A 24,400-nucleotide genomic window follows, 5' to 3' on the forward strand; every position below is an offset into this window, starting at 1 on the left:
AGCTAATCAGCTGTCCTGTCGGGAACTCTCATTAACGTACATACATACCGACATAGGTTATTATCTGGGGGAAGTATATACTATGTACATTTAGGATTTACACTTTCCTCTGCCCAATACTTTGGCTTTGCCATTTTTATTGTCATGATTTTTTTTTATCGTCATCAAAATGTACATCATAGTGTACCCCTTATCACGCAACCTCCCTCTCTTAGAGTCGGTTTGACGCGGCAGGGAGGAATTACTACATACAGACTTAAGAACTCTAAACCTTAATTCAATAAAACTTCACATTGTTTCTTTTCTTTTTCATTCAAGGGCCTAATTGTCTGGCTTTGGTTGTTTTATACACAATAACATTTCCCCCAGTTCCCCTACTGCCCACGGTTTCAGAGCTGTTTGGGTCCACTGTGTGTGTGTGTGTGTGTGTGTGTGTGTGTGTGTGTGTGTGTGTATGTGTGTGTTGCAGTTTAATGAAGACTCTTACAGATAACACACAGATAACACGCTATGTGGTGGACCTAGCGTTTGGCAGACATTGCATTGACATTATGGAAGCAAAGTTGAATGAATGTTGTTATGAATGTTCGGCATTAGCTGGGATGTTGCAATGGCTATACACAGTATTTACAGCAGATGAACAGGACATTCACCTCTCTGGCTGGAGAGCCTTCCTCTAAAACTGTTCTCATGACTTATAACACCTTGAAAGATACACAGGAAGAGAGAGAGGGACACAGAGGAAAATGATGAGCATCAGTAATGCAAAAAACATACTCAAGTCTGACTGCTGCACCCCTGGAGAAATGTCCATTTGCTGCTTGGAATTGTGCACTTGAAATAGGAGCAAATATTTCGCATTTGTTGTTTTCCCTATACTATAGCTGAACGCTTGGTTTCAAAGTGGAAAAAAAAGACACTTCTGTAGTTACATTACTATTAGTAAGTTGCGTGTTCTCAAGTAACATTGAATCGGTCACTTTCACACAATAGAATTATTTGGCGAATTATTGAGAGACGTGATTCTTACATCATTGTCGTATACGCCCAGCATATACATTCTTAACAATATAGGATATTAAAAAAAACAAGATTTAGTGGTGAATTCTCAAGCAGCAAAAGGTGGATCAGCCGTGGCGGCCGAGCCCAGGTAGTCGAGTGGCACCAGGGAGAGATGGAGAACCTCCCCGATACTGGAGGGTGGAGAGCACCAGAGATACCTCTGAGACACACGCCAGGGGAGACAGAGATACCTCTGAGAGACCAGGGGAGACAGAGATACCTCTGAGAGACAGGCCAGGGGGAGACAGAGATACCTCTGAGAGACAGGCCAGGGGGAGACAGAGATACCTCTGAGAGACAGGCCAGGGGGAGACAGAGATACCTCTGAGAGACAGGCCAGGGGGAGACAGAGATACCTCTGCTGACAGCAGCAGCTGAGGGGAGTCTACATAGACTCTCCGAGAGAGTCATCATCATCCAGAGAGAGAGGCAGGTAGAGATCCTACAGAGAGACAAGAGAGGAAGTGACATCATCAGTCAGAGACAGTTGGTCGGACCAGTGATTGGTCCAGTATGAGAAAAGAGGGTAAAACGGAGATGTAGACTCTAGTGGGAAAAGGAGGAGAGAGGAAGGGGGGTACCTTCTGCTTGCGGTGGATGGCTGGGCTGGTGGGGGTGGAGGTGGGGGACTGCTTGGAAATAGGGGTGGAGAGCTGGCTGTCGGAGCCCGTCCCATTGGCTGTGAGAACCCAGACGAAGAAAGAATGAAATACAGGAGTAAAGAGAGAGAGAGAGAGAGAGAAAAAAAAGAGGTGAAAGGAGAGAACGAGAGAGAGAGAGAGAGAGAGAGAGAGAGAGAGAGAGAGAGAGAGAGAGAGAGAGAGAGAGAGAGAGAGACCAGTGGGTTAGTCAGTGTGTAAGACAGCCAGGACTCCCTCCCTGGCCCCATAGTAGGGTCATTCCTGGGCCTTGACCTCACTTGGCTAGAGCCTCTGCCTGGCTCCCTGTTTGTCCCTCTCTGCTGGAGGACGTTTTGGTCGTTACTCTGCAGCCCCCGGGAGGTTGCTAGGACACCCCTAGACTTTGTTTACATTTGAGAGTGGAGCGATGTGTGGTAGTTTGTGTAGTAAGAGTTTTAAAAGGCTTTTGTCCTTTACAGAGACAAACAGAAACCCTCAGGCAAGGCTGAACCAGATGGCCAGTCCTGCTCTCTGCCAGGAGGGGTAAACAGCTACAGTAGAGGAAGCCAAGCCCAGTGAGATGAGGCTCATGTGTTCATCCAGTGCATCTCTCAGATTAGCTGAATGCCTATTAGGTAAAAAAAAGAATAATATACCTGGCACATTACTGAGCAGTTGAGAGAAAGTGTAGGTATGTAGGAACAGTAGTCAGCACAGTGCATGGAGCTCAATGAAGATGTTGTCTTCTGTGCCTACTCCAGAGGTTTATGGTCTGTGAGTATATTCTATTAGCTAAACCACTGACAACCCACTGTACCAGATGCTCCCTGACTTCCTACTTTAACTCCTGTATAGAGCGCATAGTACTACAATACAATACAATTCATGTTAAATTAGAAGCACAGGGTGTTAGGGAGTCAGGGTGTTAGGGGTCAGGGTGTTAGGGGTCAGGGTGTTAGGGAGTCAGGGGTCAGGGTGTTAGGGGTCAGGGGTCAGGGTGTTAGGGGTCAGGGTGTTAGGGGTCAGGGTGTTAGGGAGTCAGGGGTTACATTGAAACATGCAACAAAAATAACTGAAAACATGGCTTTTATTTCCAAAAAGAAAATGTGCAATAAAACCGAACAAACATAAACAACAACATCAATGTGTCAGAGAAATAAAAACCACCAAACCACCATTGCAGGAAGAGTTACTGTAGAGGGGTTAGTAGTAGTATATTGTAGAGGAGTTAGTATAAAGCCCTTATTTTTTTAATAACACAGTGTATGTCCCAGATAATAGCAGCCCAAGAGATAATTACAAATGTTGACTACCTAGTATCATTTTGGAAATGGTCATCTGTTCAGATTATCCTGATCAAACAAAGGCTGGATTCTGTGTCCCCATTTGGGTGTATTAGTGGGGTTGTGGTAGACGTGTGAAGGTGTGGTGTTGAGATTAGAGGACTGCTGCACCCTGGGCCCAGCCGTAAACACAGTCTGCCTCCACACACAGGACACACAGACAACAACCTGACGGGTTTAAGCAGCCTGTCTACCCAGTCACATGATGCACAACAACACGCAGATTACACAAATGATTCAACATGAAAAAAAAGAGAAACCAAAATCAAAACAACCAAAAAAATCATAATGTACTGTAAAATGACAGAAGTCACATGCATCCATCATCAGTTGGATAAATCTAGCTGCCTCGAGAATCAGAGTGGATGCTGGGAGTAAAGGGGTGAGTAGGTAGCTGGTAGTAGAGGGGTGAGTAGGTAGCTGGTAGTAAAGAGGTGAGGGATGCTGGGAGGAGGTCTATGTGAGAGCGGTCTAGCTGACAGCAGGTCAGAGATCAGATAATAACAGCAGGTCAGAGGTCAGATAATAACAGCAGGTCAGAGGTCAGATATTAACGGGCTCACTCGATTCAGCAGGAGACTTGCTGCGTCTGATTGGCCCAGGACTCTTGGAACTCCGCCCTCCTTTGGGTCCCTTCAACACCCTGATTTCTGCTGGAGACACACACACACACACACACACACGCAGACACACACACACACACACGCACACACACACACACACGCACACGCACACGCACACGCACACGCATACACACACGCACACACACACACGCGCAGACACACACACACACACACGCACACGCACACGCACACACACACACACACACACACGCACACGCACACGCAGACACACACACACACACACACGCAGACACACACACACACACACGCAGACACAAACACACACACACAGTGAGTGAGAGCGCAGTAGGAGACAGACCACAGCAGTATCTTGAAAGGCAACATTGAAGAAAAAAAAAAGGAAAAGAAACAGACGTTCGTACAAACAAATTGACACAATGAGAACATGGAGACATGGAGACACAGAGACATGGAGACTCTACTATGGTAATTCATGGCCACATTGCACACAGATGAGTCTATAATGCTGTCTTTGTTGTGTCTTTGTTGCTGCACTGTTCTCAGTCAGAGTCATTGTGTGAACTTGCTGGGATAACGTGCAGCTTTATAGTAGCGTTCCTGTACTGTATGTTACTGTACATTACTGTATATTATTCTATGTGTATGTGTATGGACATTATTCTATGTAGTTTGATGAGATGTGTAAGTGTGATGGTGTTTGTACAATGGTGAGGTTTATTATCTGTAGCTTTGTACTGTTAGTGGTGCAATGTATTCTGGGTCAGGGCATTAATCAGGGTAAATACAGTGCAGCATGGAGCCAACAGCCACACAGCCAGACACCTTCCACCCCTCCCCTCCCCTCCCTTCCCTTCCCTTCCCCTCCCCTCCCTCCCCTTCCCTCCCCTCCCTTCCCCCCCCCCCCCCCCCCCCCCTCCCCACACCACTCCTCTCTACTCTCACTGCCACACAGTGCCTCTGTCCCTCCTTCCACTCTCTCTGTACTACACTGCATTTGTGTTCCTCCACCCACTTCTTTCTCTCTAGAGGCTCTTCCCCCGCTCTCCTCCTTCTCTGTGTGAATGCTGATCACACTGTCCTCCCTCTCTCCTCCTCTCTATGCTAATCACACTGTCCTCCCTCTCTTCTCAGTGCTGCTGGTCACAGTGTGTGTGTGTGTGTGTGTGTGTGTGTCTCCCCTCTCATAACCTTCATGCACCAGGAGCCACAGACACAGCCAGATGCCCAGTTCCAGTGCCTGTGAGAGAAGCCAGTGCATGTGAGAGATGCCACCGGGCATTCCCAAATCCTACAGAGACACATCAAACTCTCTCTTCTCCTCTCGTGGACTCCCCTCTCCTCCCCTCCTCTCCTCCTCTCCCCTCCTCCTCTCCCCTCCTCCTCTCCCCTCTGTTCTCCTGTCGTCGACTCCCCTCTCCTCTCCTCCTCTCCTCCTCTCTTCTTCTCCCCTCCCCTCTCTTCTCCTCTCGTCGACTCCTCCCCTCCTCTCCCTTCCCCTCTCGTCTCCTCTCCTCCCCTCTCTTCTCCTCTCCTCTAAGGATATTCACCCTCTCTCCTCTCCGTCCCTAACCCTCCTTTCATGACTTTTCCTAGATATGTGCGTTCTACCATCAGGATAAGCTAGTATGAAGCTATTTTGCCGTTCTGGCAGGCTAATTTACAAGACGCGCCAACTAGTGGTCTTTGTGAGTAAATAGCAGCGTAGCATTGTAAAGAGGGGGTGACATTTGACCCCCCCGAGGCGGCTCTTTTAGTAGGTAAAAAAGACACGGCTGTTCTAGTGTTAAAGGGTTAGCTAACGGGCCTTGAGCTGGAGGAGACCCAGACCTGCTGCCGACCCTCACGGCCATAAAACCCATCTGATCTGTACGGGATCCAACTCTGCTTTTAGTGATGTTTATCCATACAGAGTGTAGCTCCCCTCTAGACAGGCCCATAAAACCACAAACAGGATCCAAATCTCTACTAAATATGGTGGTGTGAAATGATAGCCCGACTGTTGCATAGTTAGGGTTAGGGTTAGACAGGGTTAGACAGGGTTAGGGGCTATCTGCGTATTAACTTGGACCAATGCAGTGCGACTGTACATGTAGAAGCCAGGCTCCCTCCTCCCCCCCCCCCCACCCCCCCGGCCCGGCCCAGGCTAGCTCAGCGGTCTCACTGACCTTGGTTAATGTAGCCCACCGGGGAGGACTTGGGTTTGGTTCCAGTGGGGTAGTGTGCTGAAAAACAAGGAACCACATCATTAAAGCATCACTGGCATCTCCTTCACAGCCAGACCAACTGTGGCACTGTGGAGAGAGAGAGGACAGGGTCAGCTATGGACCCTGTCTCAAACCACATTTGGTACATTGGGTGCTGCCATTGGTGTGTGAATGTGTGTGTGAATGGGTGAATGAGAGGCCGTTGTAAAGCACTTAGAGCAGCTTTGGAGCAGCAAAAAAAGCGCTATATAAGTGCAGTCCATTTACCATTTACTAGGACACTGTTATGTCATAAGTAGGAGTTGTTCTATAAGAGGGAGTGGGGAAGTACAGTGCATTGTGGGATAAGGGTCCGAATATGGGATGTGGTTGTGCAGAGGCCTGTGTTTGTAGTAAAACAATAGATAGATAAATAGACTTTGAAGCACATAGTGAGAAAGCAGGCTTGGTACTATAGCTCTGCTTCTCTCCTGCACTCAGCACCACCATGCTGTCTGACCTAAACCTGTCACTACCACGATGAATGGCTGTTCCTCTACCCACAACTATCCCCTGCTACATTCTCTCTCTCGCACGCAGGCACGCACGCACACACCACACACACACGCACGCACGCACGCACACACATCACACACACATCACACACACATCATACACACATCACACACACATCACACGCACGCACGCACGCACGCACACACCACACACACACACACACACACACACACACACACACACACACACACACCCCACACCACACAGCTGGTCTAGGCTAGGAGTACTTGCCCAATACAGTAATACAGTATGTCATCTGTGTAAGTAAGCGTTTAGTGAAACACCAGACAACGGCTATTCTATTGTTTAAGACAATCATTTTAAGGTAATATTGATGCAGAGGGACACTAGTTGTGGCTAGGGCGACTGTAATGACATGATAGGGTTAGGGTTATATAGTGAAGTAGCGAGGCTAGGGTTAGGGTTAGGGTTAGGGAGGCTCACTGTTCTCATCAAGTGAGAAGTCGTCCTGAGCGTAGCGGAACTTCTCTGGGCCGCAGGCGATGAAGACGTCATCATCACCAAAGAAGTCCTGAAGGCAGGTGACCTGGAGGAGCAGACACAGTGAGACCGTTAGAGAGAGCAGCTCTGCAGCTACACAGTACAGAACTAAATAGGATCATAATGTCGTTAGCCTCAAAGTCATAATTTTGGCCAAATTGAGATATCTGCCTAACTCTACTCTCCTAACACTGCTGACTCATTGGGCATTATTCCCTACTATGCCATCAGCCTATCAGAATGCTTGTTACATTCCAAAACCACTATCTGCCCATGTCATCTCTTTGACATAGGGAATTTTTGACGCTACATACAAAGATGGCTCGGCTGACCACAAGTGAAGCATGACTAACGCTATGACAGATCAGATATACTGTCAAAGGTTCATTCTAGACATTGACCACCACAATGACCATCCTGACTGTCCCACCCATGACTGTACCTTTCTCATCATGTCAGAAACACCAAAAACCCAGGAACAGAGATCCACATACTTCATTATGGTTCTTTTTTTTGTTGCTTAAGCGCATTTTAACTGCTGACTCTGTACTAATTAAAACAGATAATCCACTAGCATTCATTGGACTGTGATGAAGCGTTGCTCATAATTGTGCAAGGTTTGAGATTATTGAATAGCTGTAGGGCAAGCTCACACAATTACATGGCTTAACACCTCTCATGGTACATGTGGGACCGGTGTGGTTATGGGTTAGGGTATATGGCTGACTGAGGCTGAAGGCTGAATGTGAAATGGCTAAATCCTTGATAAATCGCTTCGTTTTGGATGCAAATCTGAAACCTTCAGTATATTTAAATAACCTAGGAGGTTTAGATCTATCTGGATCTCCTTCAGCCTTACAACACAGCTGCCCTGTCTGGCGTGGGACGATCTCCAGCCCGCCCACCCGTGGTTCTGATATAGAAATTCTCCCCACAGCAGCCATAGGTTGTTACTGGTTTTTCAGCCAGTGGGAGTAGTTTCTACTGCGTTTCTTTGCGGACACATTAGCATGACTATTAAAGCCAGATCTCACATGTCACACACACACACACACACACACACACACACACACACAAAGCTATAAACTTACTTCTTTCATAATGAGTCATTACTGTGTATCAGAGAGCTCAGTTTAGCCTCCTCCTCCTCCAGGAGGAGGGTAGGTCAGTCAACCCAGCTCTCTGATAGGTCAGTCCACCCAGCTCTCTGATAGGTCAGTCATCCCAGCTCTCTGATAGGTCAGTCATCCCAGCTCTCTGATAGGTCAGTCATCCCAGCTCTCTGATAGGTCAGTCACATGGCCTAGCAGGCTTATTAGACCCTGCCACACTCCACCTTCAAAACAAAGAGACCCTTCTTGTCTCCCCGGTGACACACCAGCCAGAGGTTTACTGCCCTGGAGGGTCTAGTAACCCAGGATACACTACCCCCCTGGAGGGTCTAGTAACCCAGGATACACTACCCCTCCTTTGTGACACACTCCCAAACTATGAGCCGCTGCTAATTCTGGAGCGGCCGCCCCTCCCTGGCAGCTGCCATGTCGTTGTGTTCTAGACGGGAAACGTAGCTGCTAAAAGTGGAGGAGTGTCTGGCCGCGCGGCGTCAGCCAGCTGAAGCCTCTCCGTGTCCCAGAGGACCCAGCCTGGGTCTGGGGGAGGAGGGGGTCCCTGACAGAGGCAGGGTAGGAGAGGCAGGCTGGGGGAGGAGGGGGTCCCTGACAGAGGCAGGGTAGGAGTGGCAGGCTGGGGGAGGAGTGGCAGGGGAGGTATGGAGAATTATGGATGACATCACAATACATAATCCCAGTACGATTGCTTTTTCGTCGTCGCTTTCTAATGAACTAACCCCGACGTCCGTCGGAATGGACGAAGTGTTTCCCTCCCGTCGGTATTCGGAGCTTAGAGATGAATCACTTTTTAGAAATCTGCCGATTGCAGTTTGGCGTTTATCAGCTTCAAAGCTGAACGGCGACGTTTTACAGACGCCTCTCAATCATGTGTCAGATGGGGAGCGTGAGGGAGTTCCCCTGCCCCCCTGCCACGCCCCCCCCGTGGTGCTGATGGAGATGGGATGTACGTGGGGCCTCTCCGGGGGGGTTAGGGTTAACAGCCCATCAAGGCCCCAGTGGACCGGCTCCCCAGCTGCACTGCTAATGCAATCACCTCAGAGAGGGAAGGGGAGAGGGGGGAGGAGGCCACAGGGCTCTATGGTGGAAGCTCTGTTAGACCACAGGGCTCTATGGTGGAAGCTCTGTTAGACCACAGGGCTCTATGGTGGAAGCTCTGTTAGACCACAGAGCTCTATGGTGGAAGCTCTGTTAGGCCACAGGGCTCTATGGTGGAAGCTCTGTTAGACCACAGAGCTCTATGGTGGAAGCTCTGTTAGACCACAGAGCTCTATGGTGGAAGCTCTGTTAGACCACAGAGCTCTATGGTGGAAGCTCTGTTAGGCCACAGGGCTCTATGGTGGAAGCTCTGTTAGACCACAGGGCTCTATGGTGGAAGCTCTGTTAGACCACAGGGCTCTATGGTGGAAGCTCTGTTAGACCACAGGGCTCTATGGTGGAAGCTCTGTTAGACCACAGGGCTCTATGGTGGAAGCTCTGTTAGGCCACAGGGCTCTATGGTGGAAGCTCTGTTAGACCACAGAGCTCTATGGTGGAAGCTCTGTTAGACCACAGAGCTCTATGGTGGAAGCTCTGTTAGACCACAGAGCTCTATGGTGGAAGCTCTGTTAGACCACAGGGCTCTATGGTGGAAGCTCTGTTAGGCCACAGGGCTCTATGGTGGAAGCTCTGTTAGACCACAGAGCTCTATGGTGGAAGCTCTGTTAGACCACAGGGCTCTATGGTGGAAGCTCTGTTAGACCACAGGGCTCTATGGTGGAAGCTCTATTAGGCCTCAGAGCTCTACGGTGGAAGCTCTGTTAGGCCACAGGGCTCTATGGTGGAAGCTCTGTTAGGCCACAGTAAGACTGTGGTTGTATGGTTCTATCTGCCCCCCCACCCCCCATGCTTTTGTTAAGGGTCACTAACAGTCTGAAGGTCATTAGAGTGATGGAAATGCAACAGACACGCTCAGCAGAATAACTACTACAGCACACAGAGAGACAGAGATATGAAGGTCAATAGAAAGTCTTTCATGTTCCACTTCCATCTCTCACACACACACACACACACACATACACACACACACATACACGCACACGCACACACACACACACACACACACACACTCACAAACACGCACACGCACATGCACACCACACGCACGCACGCACGCACGCACGCCACGCACGCACGCACGCACGCACACACACACACACACACATTGACAGTGTCATTTATATTAGTTTTACATTCATTCTAATTTACAGCCTACATAATTATTGTTCTATTGCTCTTTTTGCCATTGTCTTTTAAATCATTTTTGCTTATATATCGTTTTGTTATGTCTCATGCACCAACCTCACCAAGTCAATTTCCTGTATACTTGGCAATAAAAAGAATTACGATTCAGATTATTGCAGTAATGTCCAACATACACTGATGAGCCAAAACATTATGACCACTGACATGTGAAGTGAATAATATTGATTATCTTGTTACCATGGCGCCTGTCAAGGGGTGGGATACATTAGGCAGCAAGTGAACAGCCAGTTGTTGACGTTGAAGTGTTGGATGCAGGAGAGATGGGCAGGGGAGTAAACACCTGAGACACTTTGACACGGGCCAAGTTGTTATGGCCAGACGACTGGGTCAGAACATCTCTGAAACGTTACGGCTTGTGGGCTCAGGCATAATTCTATGTTTTATTAATGCAGGTCAGCAACCAGAGAGGGTACTGAATCATGCCCATGAATCCAATCATATCATCAACACAATCAGCAACCTTGGAGATGATAAGGCTGTAGTAGTAGAGAAGGACTTCCTAGCCAACAAGAGGAAACAAGCTGTGTATGAATGTGGGGTTAATACACATCTCACTGACTGTTGGGTTGCTGCAGTTATGGAGATAGCCATAATACTCTTAACCACAGTGAGCCCCAGATAGAGTCAGCATCTCCAGACACACCCTTCCTTCAATCCAGACACAGGTTAGTAATGCTGCTCTTACTAATGTATTACTCATGTATTACTAATGTATTACCACCAGCTGCAAGGGAAGCAACTGATATCCATGTCTGATATATCCCACTACTCTACCTCCCTGTAAGAGCAGCCTAGACACCAGCCTGACCCTGGGCCTGGCTCCACACCCTCACACTAGGAGCCAGGATGAGACGGGACCACTGACCCTCATCTGTCAGACCCGTCATCCCTCCTGTCATCCCTCCCCTCATCCCTCCCTCCCTCCCCTCATCCCTCCCCTCATCCCTCCCCTCCTCCTTCCCATCATCCCTCTGCCAGCAGACACAACAGCTTCCACAGCCCAGCAGCCAGCCTCACCAGGGGGGGAGAGAGAGGGAGAGAGAGAGGGAGAGAGAGAGGCTGCACACACACATCAAATACTTTCATCACCACAGGGCTTTACCAAACCATTACCAGAGTAAACAGTAAGAGGGGGTCGGGGGGGGTTATACTGTCTGGGTAATTCAGATGATGCTTCTGTGCGCCTCTGACTCTTGTGAAAGTCGTCATCCTGATTCCTGAGAGATTACAGTCGTCATCTGAATCAAATGAATAAATCATGAATGCTTTCTGATTTCCCTCGAGACCAAAGAATCAACATGACCAAAGGCATAGTACGGTATAGAGTTACAGTATTACATTGTATTGCTATACAACACTCACAATTGCTAAACCTGTTTATGGTGCAAATTCGACATTCTCCCTCTCAGTCTAGACTATTACTTAACATTACGTAAACAGGAACATCAATATATTTCTAGATATCACATTACGCCATAGGCATGGTGCATCTCTACTGTATCTATGCTCCACCTCTACTGTATCTATGCTCCATCTCTACTGTATCTATGCTCCATCTCTACTGTATCTATGCTCCATCTCTACTGTATCTATGCTCCATCTCTACTGTATCTATGCTGCATCTCTACTGTATCTATGCTCCATCTCTACATCTCTACTGTATCTATGCTGCATCTCTACTGTATCTATGCTCCATCTCTACTGTATCTATGCTCCATCTCTACTGTATCTATGCTCCATCTCTACTGTATCTATGCTCCATCTCTACATCTCTACTGTATCTATGCTCCATCTCTACTGTATCTATGCTGCATCTCTACATCTCTACTGTATCTATGCTCCATCTCTACATCTCTACTGTATCTATGCTCCATCTCTACTGTATCTATGCTCCATCTCTACTGTATCTATGCTCCATCTCTACTGTATCTATGCTCCATCTCTACATCTCTACTGTATCTATGCTCCATCTCTACTGTATCTATGCTCCATCTCTACTGTATCTATGCTGCATCTCTACTGTATCTATGCTGCATCTCTACTGTATCTATGCTCCATCTCTACTGTATCTATGCTCCATCTCTACTGTATCTATGCTCCATCTCTACTGTATCTATGCTCCATCTCTACTGTATCTATGCTCCATCTCTACTGTATCTATGCTGCATCTCTACATCTCTACTGTATCTATGCTGCATCTCTACTGTATCTATGCTCCATCTCTACTGTATCTATGCTCCATCTCTACATCTCTACTGTATCTATGCTCCATCTCTACTGTATCTATGCTCCATCTCTACTGTATCTATGCTCCATCTCTACTGTATCTATGCTGCATCTCTACTGTATCTATGCTCCATCTCTACTGTATCTATGCTCCATCTCTACATCTCTACATCTCTACTGTATCTATGCTACATCTCTACTGTATCTATGCTCCATCTCTACTGTATCTATGCTGCATCTCTACTGTATATATGCTCCATCTCTACTGTATCTATGCTCCATCTCTACATCTCTACTGTATCTATGCTCCATCTCTAGTGTATCTATGCTCCATCTCTACTGTATCTATGCTCCATCTCTACTGTATCTATGCTCCATCTCTACATCTCTACTGTATCTATGCTCCATCTCTACTGTATCTATGCTCCATCTCTACATCTCTACTGTATCTATGCTCCATCTCTACTGTATCTATGCTGCATCTCTACTGTATCTATGCTCCATCTCTACTGTATCTATGCTACATCTCTACTGTATCTATGCTACATCTCTACTGTATCTATGCTCCATCTCTACTGTATCTATGCTCCATCTCTACTGTATCTATGCTCCACCTCTACTGTATCTATGCTCCATCTCTACATCTCTACTGTATCTATGCTACATCTCTACTGTATCTATGCTACATCTCTACTGTATCTATGGTGAGGCTGTTCTCTGCAGAGCTCCAGTCATGTTGCTGGTACATAGTGAGGTTTGGGTTTGGGACTAAGAGGAGGAGGCTGTTGGCTGACAGCTCAGCAGGCTGGTGATGTGATCTGAGGTGAAGGCAGCGCGCCCAAAACATGGAGGAGCATGGAGGGGGGGGGGGGGGGGGGGGGTGACCTTCAACACGGGTAAGCCTGTGAGACAGGCCACCAGACACAGAGATACATACACACACATACACACACACACACACACACACACAGACACACACACACACACACACACACACACACACACACACACACACACACTGGAGGCTGGAGTCAGTGAGCGATGGGAGGGGAGTGAGTGTCTAGGCCACCAGCAGACACAGAGAGGGAGGAGACAGAGGAACACATCAAGGCCAATCAACAGCTGCCTCGTCAGCGCAGCAGCGACACATCAAAACACCACTCAGAGAACCATCTCCATCTACTCCATCTACTCCATCTACTCCGTCTACTTCAAAGACAGTAGTAAAACAGTCAGCTCAACAGAGTCTGAGGATCGGCCCATTGAAAACAACCCCGAGTCAGAAGACGGTTTTGGACATTTGGTCTTTTCTCATTCTACTATCGGCCAAAGCCGTTTTTTAACTCCAGCCATTCGTCTGATCAGAAGTATGTTCGTTTGGATGTAGTATACCGCTGACTAGGTGTCTCCTCTCAGAGGACTGTGTGAATGAGCAGTAAGGGGTTAATCATTCAGCCGGTGCAGGAGCTCAGCTCAGCCTGGTGGTCTGTGTCTGTGTGTGTGTGTGTGTGTGTGTGTGTGTGTGTGTGTGTGTGGAGACTGGGCTCCGTCTCACAGTGATGGAGCACTGCACCACCCCCACCCCCGACTGCACCAACACTGCCTGCACCCCCCCCCCCCCCCCCACCCCTACTGCACCAACACTGCCTGCACCCCCCCCCCACCCCATCCCCTCTCTACATCCTCCAGACTGGGGGAGGGGACGGGGGACCACGGCCGTAAACCTTCTGGACAGGATAACTCTCATCTGCAGCCATATTACCATAATCACATTCACACATCATGTAAACCTGCTGAGCTGAGCCACGGCCCACTGACACTCCTAACACACGGGAGCCCCGAACACAGCAGAACGAGTGGGATCAATGAAGCCCAGTAACCACGGCAACAGCGGACACACACAGGCTCCGCACTGTGGCTTGGAGCTCCTAGTCCTGGCCGTGCCTCTCCTGCTGTCGAGGTCTGGACAGACACAGTCCCACTTCCACTCCCACAGTGTCCAGACAGCACCAAGGGGACGGTACCACAGACAGCACCAAGGGGACGGTACCACAGACAGCACCAAGGGGACGGTACCACAGACAGCACCAAGGTGACGCGGGAGGTTAATTGCTACTGGAGGCCTTCCAGGAAGTCATCGCAGCTCATCTCCAGGGTACAGAGTTAATGTTACGGCTACAGGGTACAGAGTTAATGTTACAGCTACAGGGGGCCTTTACTCTGGCTGACTGAGAGGAATACTGGTTTATTTTGAGAAACAACAATGAAACGGATGTTTTGGGGTTCAACGGTTTTGTCAAATTTATCTTCTTGATAGAACCCAAAAGCTCTGCCCAAAGGCCCAGAGTGAGCGTGTGTGAGGCAGAGTGAGCGTGTGTGAGGCAGAGTGAGCGTGTGTGAGGGCAGAGTGAGTGTGTGTGAGGGCAGAGTGAGCGTGTGTGAGGGCAGAGTGAGCGTGTGTGAGGGCAGAGTGAGCGTGTGTGAGGGCAGAGTGAGCGTGTGTGAGGGCAGAGTGAGCGTGTGTGAGGGCAGAGTGAGCGTGTGTGAGGGCAGAGTGAGCGTGTGTGAGGGCAGAGTGAGCGTGTGTGAGGGCAGAGTGAGCGTGTGTGAGGGCAGAGGCAGACAGAGTGAGCAGTGTGAGGGCAGAGTGAGCGTGTGTGAGGGCAGAGGCAGACAGAGGCAGACAGAGGCAGACAGAGGCAGACAGAGGCAGACAGAGGCAGCCAGCTCAGGAGATGATGTCATCCTGCCTGCCGCCCGCCCAGGCCTGGCTGGCTGAAATGGCCATACCAGTGTAATCCCATTAGAGATAATCCAGCTCTGTGGCTCTCTCCTGGGCACGCTCTTCCTGCTCCATACCCTGGCTTCCACCCCCCCCTCTCTCTCTCTCTCTCTCTCCTGTCCCTGGCCTTCTGAAGGGTAGGGAGGGGTGAGGAGACACTGGGGGGGCTAGGGTAACTCTAATGAAGCTGTGTGGGGGGTACAACGACACCCGCACTCACTGACTGGGTGTGGAATTGCTTGAGGGCCCTGAGAATGTGAGAATGTGTGTAATCCTGTAACATTATCTCCCATTGTCATTCAACAGGGAAAATAGTGTTTCTGACTAATCCTATGCACGCCTGCCCTGGGACAATGTCCAAAATGGCTGAGGGGTGAATAAAGTATACACACACACACACACACACACACACACACACACACACATACACATACACATACACATACACATACACATACACATACACACACACACTCACACTCACACTCACACACACACACACACACACACACACACACACACACACACACACACACACACAAACACAAAGGCTGAGTCATCTTTTCTCCATTTTAACTGGTTGCCAGTGTGATGTCTATTGCCAGCACCTGTAACTTGCCACAGGTGAGTTTAAATACAAATTAAAGGAGCATGACATGCTTGAAATACATTTCTTACAATTTTGTCCAGTCCATTTTTGGAGTTCTGTGAGGAACGATTTTTCTCAGCTTTTTTGTCTTTTTCCAATGCAAACTAAAATAAATAAACATGTGAATACCAAAGCATTTGTAATTGCAACAGTTTTCTGGGAGAAGTGGTGCATTATCTGACAGAAGTGCAGGGGTGCCAATATTGTTGTCCATGACTGTATGTGAATATGATACAAATGGGGTGTACAGATTTCAGTTCTGTCAAAGTCTATTTCATAGTACAGCACAACAATAAAAACGACTATTTCATAGTACAAAAATAAAAAACTATATTTTGAAACAGAAAATACAGAAGAAAAAAGGTCATCATCAAGGTTTCCTGCCCCCAGCCATCACACTGAATAACGACCAAACAACTTATGCAAGCAAACATCCTTTTATCTAATTAATATTAATGACACAATTAGCTTTGTTTCTGCACTGGCTGCAGGCTCACTACATTTTAAGTGCAGTGTGGTTGTTTTCATTTTGTGAAACCACAAAAAGAAAAATAGAACAGCACCATTGGGTAGGACTTTTTTTTTTTTTTTTTTACCCTTACAGTATGTCCCTTTTATGATCACCTATGTCCCTGTGTCCTTGAGGATAGTTCATAAACAGAAACAGCTGACCTCACAACATGTCAACACAAGGGACCAATGTTTGTTTGAGCCGAAACTAATAGCAGCAATGAGTGTTGACTACAGCCTTTGTTCAGTGTGACTAGTGGTTAGAGAGGAGAGGATTGGTTATCCGCTTGTTAAGTCTGACGTCAAAAGTGACGTTTAGCCATTTCCGAGTCCAAACCAGAAATTCCCTCCACCAGAGTACCTGTGAACTACAGCGGTAGAATGACAGTTTAATAGTTGTTTAGACTCGGATCTATTCATACAACAAGGGACACAGCACTTTCCCGTTTTCCCCATATTGTCAGGGTATTTGAGCCTCGGAAAAGCGCTATATAAATATAATTAATTATTATTATTATTTCGGCATTTCGAAGACAGCGCCTCAGCCAACGTTGGACCCGGAAACACGTCACGACTTAACAAGCGGATAGAGGAGAGGACTGGTTATAGAGGACTGGTTAGAGCAGCCAGGGAGGGGGCGAGGCGGCCCAGCCCAGATAGACTCCCCTGCTGCAGCTCCTGCTGTAATCCCCTCCCTGTTAAACGGTGAGAGCAGGAGAATTATTAGTCTTGGACCCCGGCTCTCGGGGGTGCCGAGGAGAAGCTGACATATGCAGAATGGAGCCTTATCAGAGCCTCTCACAGGGTGTTTGAATGGAGCCTTATCGGAGCCTCTCACAGGGTGTTTGCGAGGTGATTTCCATAAATCAGGGCTGAGTCTGGGGAGGGAGAGATCTCACGTTCTGCTGCTCTCTCCTGCACTCTTTTCCATCACTTAAAGGGACGCAGAGATGCAGGGATGCAGTGTTCAGCTGCTGGAGAGGAATCATTCTCTTACTCTTCCGGTCTGAACAATCCCCTCAATGTAAGTGATGTGGTCCCATGTGCCTCTCAAGGCTCTTAATGGAACTGGGAAAACAAATGTAAATGAATGAATGAATGAATGAATGAATGAATGAATGAATGAATGAATGAATGAATGAATGAATGAATGGTCTTTATTGTCATTGCTATAGTACAGGTACCAAACAACGAAATTTAGGAGGGGTGGCTCCCCCGGTGCTAGGAAAGAAAAAAAAACTAAAAAAACACAAGAAGGGAAGGAGGGAAGGAGCTGGTTTACATAAATAGAGCTGGTTTACATAAATAGTGTGTCCTTGAGGAATACACGGCCCATATGTTCTGTACTGTATGTGTGTTTATAAACAGACATGGTATAGAATAAAAGCATAATCACACTATCATCCTGGGACTGAGGCCACAACAATGAATATGATAGGAAAATAAAAAGACACATGCCAGCTGGAGGAACATCACATTAGGGAACCATCCTTCTGTGTGTAAAGGTCAGCCCACCTCGTCATCGAGAGTCACCTAGCAACAGTATCCACAGAAGCTGTAGCCACATTCACTTTTAAGATGTTTCAATACTTGTGAGATATTTGTCAGTCTTGTAACAATGTTCAACATGGTGGCTTATTCCATAAACAAAGGGGCCAGTGTGAGATCAGGGTCAACATTTCAAAACGGTTTAATCCCAATTCAACATAGGATCGATCAGCTGTTCTCCCCATTGTTTTCAGCTACTGTTACAGCATTTACACTGTGTCCATCTCATCATGCCTATATTACCGGTAAGTATACCTACAGAAGATGCGTCTGTACGATTTAAGCCCCCTCCCTCCCCAGTGTAAAGCAGCAGTAGTGTGTGTCCTGCTGAGTGCCTGGCCCCTCCCTGACTCCAGGTGCCCCCCACCCCTCTACCGCACCAAGCCCACCCTAATCCCTGCCTTACCAGCTGTCCGGACCACATGTCCCCCCCAAAAACCACCAACTCAACCAGCAGCTCTGCAGGGAACCACAACTACATCAACTGAATTATTCAAAGCTCTTTTTCTTGAATGACACAGTTCCCAAACAATGTCCACAGTCCCAGATGCTTCGCGGATCGATGGAAGTGGATTAGCCGGTAAGTAATAAAGTCAATGTGTCTCTAGCCTACATTCACCTCCTAGGACAATGGAGAGTGCCCCTTAAGCCTATGGAAATTCGACTCTCAAAATGCGGTGAAAACATGTGTTTCCCTTCCAGTCTCGAGTCTAAGGAACAGTGGAGAGCAACATGACACAATAAGCTAGGCCCAGAAGTTTTTGCCTTTTAAGGAATTCTTTTCCAGAACCTTAAAAAAGGTTGCTAGAGGCACAGCTGAGAAAAAGGTAGCCGACAATGGATCACCTCCAAAACTGCTCATATAACAGGAGTTACATAAGTCCTAGAGAATACTGTATCCCTGATACTCTGACTTGTATTATACACATCAATAACATAATAATCAATAACATAATAATCAATCTCTGGTAAGCAGAGGTCATATTTAGACATATTTATATTTAATTACATATTTAATGGGCACCGTATGTAAAATGGCAAATGGACTAACTTATAAAAACGCCTTATTCCAAAAGCGCTTTACAACGGCTTCTCATTCACCCATTCACACACACCCATTCACACACCAATGGTGGCAAGCTGCCATGCAAGGCGCCGGCCCGCTCATTGGGAGCAATTTGGGGTTCAGTGTCTTGCCCAAGGACACTTCGACATGTGGCCAGCCGGGGCTCGAACCGCCGATCTGCCAACCTAGCGATCATTAGTCATTATTAATTACAATCAGTTCTTACTGTATGTCACTGCTAAGGCCAGTTCTTTAATCAACACAGTGCTGAAAGACAGAATTCAGAATATGTATTTGAATAAACAGTGAACTACCTTTCATGGTTTACTTTACTCATGACTTGATACACTCTAGAAGATGCACTCTATCTTCTGCCTGCATACACACTGGCTATGACACCATGAAACAAGGCAAGCAGCATGTGAAATATTAACGCCCTTGGAACATACTAGAATATAAGTGGTGTGTATGCTGCAGCTTTCTCAGAAGCAGCGGAGGCATTGAACTGAAGCGGGGGGGGGGTTGGGGGGTTATAATGTATAACAGATGACAAAATAGGAAAGAATACTTTGGAGCACACTATAGTAATATACTGTAGGCCGACCTAAATACAGTTGGGCCGGTTTCACAGACAAGACTTAAGCCTAATTCTAGACTTAAAAAGCATCTTCAATGGAGATTTGACATTGAAAGTGTGAGGCTTAATATTAGTCTGTGAAACCAGCCCAATATGTCTATATTTAAGCTGTCTCTGCTTGCAGTTGTGTGAGCCACCATTACCGCACGACTTTACAGCAATAGTGTAATGGACCAGCCTTATTCCAGTCAGAAACGGCAGACCCGACCATGCACACTGCCCTGAGGGTAACTCCCACTCTATTTTCCCACTGCAGTTTTCTGAACATGATCGATAGTGTGGCTCTAAAGCTGCAGAGAGTGTGGCTCTAAAGCTGCAGAAAAACAGCTCATTTTTATCTATCTACCACAGAAATACAGCATTTCTCTCACCACTTCCTGAGTGATAACTTGATAATGAACGGCGTTGCTTTTTCTTATCGATTCTGCTAAAAGCTAAAAACTCTACGTGCTTAAGCCTTTAATAACATATGCTCCTGGTTTAGTAGAATGGACGACTACAGTACCTTTTGAAATGCCTTTGTTTCAGCTAGGTAGGATGGATAGATAGGATGGATTTGAAAGCAAATGAATTAGACCACCAGACATTCATTCGCCTGGGACAAGTCTTTGAATATCTCTGCTGCACTAATAAAGGAGAGAAGTCATTTACATAATCCCCTCAGGTGTCTGACTGAGAAGGACAGCAGTTAGTTAGATTTAGAAATAACATGTCACAATGACCTGGGCTCTCTCACTATCTAAGAAGGGTTTCCTCCTGAACAACAGACTTAGAAAGCTGTGCAAGTGAGAGGATGGGGTACAGAGTGTGAGAGGATGGGTACAGTGTGTGCTTCAGATCAGGTATTGATAACTCATATTTTCCTACACATGATCAATACAGCTACTTCGGCAGTACACATGCATAGTTGAGCAATGGACACTAATTCTGTGTCCCATCTACATTGCCCCAGAACATAGATCATGGAACAGCTCAATGGGGAGGACAGCGGCTGCCATACAGGCCAGTTACAATGCATTCCTCTGACAAAATATAGCTTTGTGTTTGAATGTCAGAGCCTAATCCAGACGATGCTTTGAAAAACAGATTATTTCATAATAGTGTAACTCAGCGTTCTCCGAGAGAAGAAACCCTCTAAAATACTCAGAGTCCACAGAGCTCTCTGTCAGCTAGAGACACTGTCATCTCTGTCATCTAGAGACACAGTCACTCTGTCAGCTAGAGTCACAGTCACTCTGTCATCTCTGTCAGCTAGAGTCACAGTCACTCTGTCAGCTAGAGTCCACAGCTCTGTCAGCTAGAGTCCATGTTGGTCCCGGAGAGTTTGGGAGGGGATGAGGCATGTCAGTGAAGGAGCGTCCTGGAGCATTTTCTTCCAAAGTTTCCCCCACAGTTTTTGAACAGATTACTTAAGTTTCATAATATTAGGCCATTTTGGTTAATCATATTAAACGATGGTGGTTCCTTGAACAATTGCAAATAATTCAACAGAGAATTGGCATCGTAATCTTTGACTCAGGAGCCTCATCTCAGAGCCACAGATGTACTATAGTACTTTACCTTCCCGGCAGCAGCTCGAAAATACCTATTTTTAAAAAATGAATGAATGCCCTTATCGGTAACAGCAGTTTTTCTGAGGGAGGTAGGGAGAATGCCTGGGATGTTTTGGTTGTGCCGCTGCTTTGAAGACAGAGGAGAGGCAGCGAGGAGCGTCGTTCACCGGGCTTAGGGATGAGACCGCCCCATGGAAAGGAAGGATTAGGTGGGTTTAGAGCCAGCACCGTGGGTGTGCACTCACAATCACAACATATGCTGTTTTCAATCTTAGTCACTATTCTGAAACTTCATAAAAAGTACTTAGGGGATAACTGAGATGATGACACTGCGAACGCTCCCAGGGAGGGAGATCACACAGTCAAGCTAGGTCACCTGGAGGTCAAAGGTCAACACAACCATTCTCTGTTTTCATGCTGCCTGGGATCTTTTGAAGCCTTTGTAAGAATGAGACATTATGTGACAAAGGGAAAATAGGTCTTCATATCAGTGAACGACAACTAGAATTGTTTTGCTTTTCTTTGGTAAAAAAAAAATGTGCCTACCCTAATCTGCCCTATTTCCAATGTATTGTCACAATGTGTACTCTCAGGGAGGGGTCTCTATCAAATGGGAAACAGCTCTGACTGTCACATCAGCAGCACAGTGATGATGAGGTTTAAACAACTGTGAAATCACGGGACGACACTCCGACTTAGGTGTTGTGGGTTTAACGTTGGGATGAAAGGCGCCAAAATCAAGGATGAGAGTAGAATGAGCCAGGGCACATTCAGCACACAGACACGGAACAGGGGAGGGGGACAAAGGCCTGCAGCTCATCAGCAGATTCAGCCCCAGTGCATTGTGGGTGAGAATGGTGAGTGGCACGGGAGGTCGGCTCACAGCCTCTTTGTGACAGGTTTAGTGCAGTATTACCCCCGCATTTCATCTCTCTGGGTGGTTTAGTGCAGTATTACCCCCGCATTTCATCTCTCTGGGTGGTTTAGTACAGTATTACCCACGCATTTCAGCCCTCTGGGTGGTTTCACATACACTATTGTGCAGAGTTAGGGTTAGGGTTAGTAAAGTAGACTAACTACAGCTATGTACATGTTACTTCAGGCGATCAAACTGTAAAGTGAGCAGTGGTAACGGCAACTGTACTCCATCTCCTTTCAATCTGACATATGATCCCTGCTGTGGTGCTGGTAACATGCAGGATCATTAATTACAGCAGACACACACACACACACACACACACGTTAATTACTGTTCAGGGAGCAGAGAGGTGAATAGTGGACCTTCTCCATTTGTTACCTGCGCTCTTCAGCAGGTGATCTGATATGGTCCAATTGCTGGCGAGGTACAATGAACTGATATTGTAGTCTGTTAATGAACTGATATTGTAGTCTGTTAATGAACTGATATTGTAGTCTGTTAATGAACTGATATTGTAGTCTGTTAATGAACTCATATTGTAGTCTGTTAATGAACTCATATTCTAGTCTGTTAATGAACTCATATCGTAGTCTGTTAATGAACTCATATTCTAGTCTGTTAATGAACTCATATTGTAGTCTGTTAATGAAGTCATATTGTAGTCTGTTAATGAAGTCATATCGTAGTCTGTTAATGAAGTCATATTGTAGTCTGTTAATGAACTCATATTGTAGTCTGTTAATGAACTCATATTGTAGTCTGTTAATGAAGTCATATTGTAGTCTGTTAATGAAGCCATATTCTAGTCTGTTAATGAAGTCATCTTCTAGTCTGTTAATGAAGTCATATTCTAGTCTGTTAATGAAGTCATATTCTAGTCTGTTAATGAACTCATATTCTAGTCTGTTAATGAAGTCATATTCTAGTCTGTTAATGAAGTCATCTTCTAGTCTGTTAATTAAGTCATCTTCTAGTCTGTCAGCAGGCCAGAGTCTGGATGTGGAGGGGGCAGCACCACGGACAGCACACAGCCCCCCACCCAACTTCTCCTTTTACTACTCTAGTAACTGAGTCGGTCCTCTATCAGTAAGCATGAGGCAGAGAGAAGCTGTAGCTGCCAGGGCGTGTCTGGGTTGAGGTTGTTATGCTCCTCTGACAGAGTACATTAACATTGTTAACAACATACCCTGGCATCATGAATCTAAATACCTACATAGAAACCCCTGACAGGGAAGCATTTCTTGGTTCCGATAATGACATAGTTCCTTGCAAAAGACAGAAATATGCCTTCAAATGGTTTACCCAGTCATGGGGGTTTTTTTCTCTCCTAAATTGCATAATGCTTCCCATGCTTCCCTTCACATAATATCTACTGTGTCTTTTAATCTGGTTATCTATCAAATGAAAAACGTCTGGAGGAGATCATCTGATTTAAGTGCAGCGCTCTCTTTCTAGACTCAGGAGTGGTCGTAGCCATGACCCAGACACCCCCGGAGCAGACCACACCACAGAGATAACAAGACCAGGATGTGTGTGATAAATAATCTTTACATCTAGTATTGATGACCATTGTCCATACTCCTCATCCATGCAGACATGCTTAACGCTTTGACATAACTATCGTTAGGCATCACATCCACTGGTCATTACCACCTTGATACCCTATATGCTATCCAGCGATACTTAAACCACGACCTTAACCAGGTCATTACAATTAACCTTTCTTCTTTCCAACTGAAATAACCCTTCAATGATGAGGTGGTTTCTCTGCAGTAGCAGATCCTCTGGTCATCATCAGCCCATCCTTGGTGCTCCTGTATGGCTTTACATTTATGTCAAAAGTTGTGCGTGCAGAGACGTTTCACACACACAGATATTAACTTTGCACACAAATTCAACAAACCGGCCCACAAAGCAGCCACCTCACCACTCGCCTCTCGAAGTTGAGTTCTGCTCGCACGGATCGACAGGACTTTTGACAATTTGGGGCGGAAACCAGAGCTGGCCCTCTTATGATTGGTCACTTTTTAGGTTAATTGTAACGACCATTAAGGCCGTGGTTTAAGTATCACTGGGTAGCATATAGGGCATCAAGGTGGTAAAAACGTGAGACTTTTGACATAAATGTGACACCATACTCCTGCCTGTCAGGTTAACAGTGAGGAGGGCAGCAGCAGGACAGAGGGTTA

The 24,400-nt window shown here is 46.7% G+C and overlaps 1 protein-coding gene across 2 annotated transcripts in view; it reads right to left on the bottom strand.

Moving 5' to 3' along the window:
• Positions 1–1,447: 1,447 nt before the first annotated feature.
• LOC308175060 (neuronal migration protein doublecortin-like) overlaps positions 1,448–24,400 on the bottom strand; it is a gene marked incomplete at its 3' end in the record, with an annotated part of 38,706 nt that continues 15,753 nt past the window's right edge. The window contains exons 3-6 of one of the 2 annotated variants that reach the window (XM_080550181.1): positions 6,834–6,936; positions 3,589–3,675; positions 1,644–1,741; positions 1,448–1,504 (exon numbers count right to left, since the gene is read on the bottom strand). In XM_080550181.1, the coding sequence (XP_080406307.1) occupies positions 1,448–1,504; positions 1,644–1,741; positions 3,589–3,675; positions 6,834–6,936 (345 nt within the window). Of the gene's footprint in view, positions 1,505–1,643; positions 1,742–3,588; positions 3,679–6,833; positions 6,937–24,400 lie in introns of both variants that reach the window. The other variant, XM_080550180.1, reaches the window with a different exon arrangement.

The sequence above is a fragment of the Nansenia antarctica genome (assembly GCF_963989245.1).
Source record: "Nansenia antarctica genome assembly, chromosome: 20".
NCBI classification, from domain to species: domain Eukaryota; kingdom Metazoa; phylum Chordata; class Actinopteri; order Argentiniformes; family Microstomatidae; genus Nansenia; species Nansenia antarctica.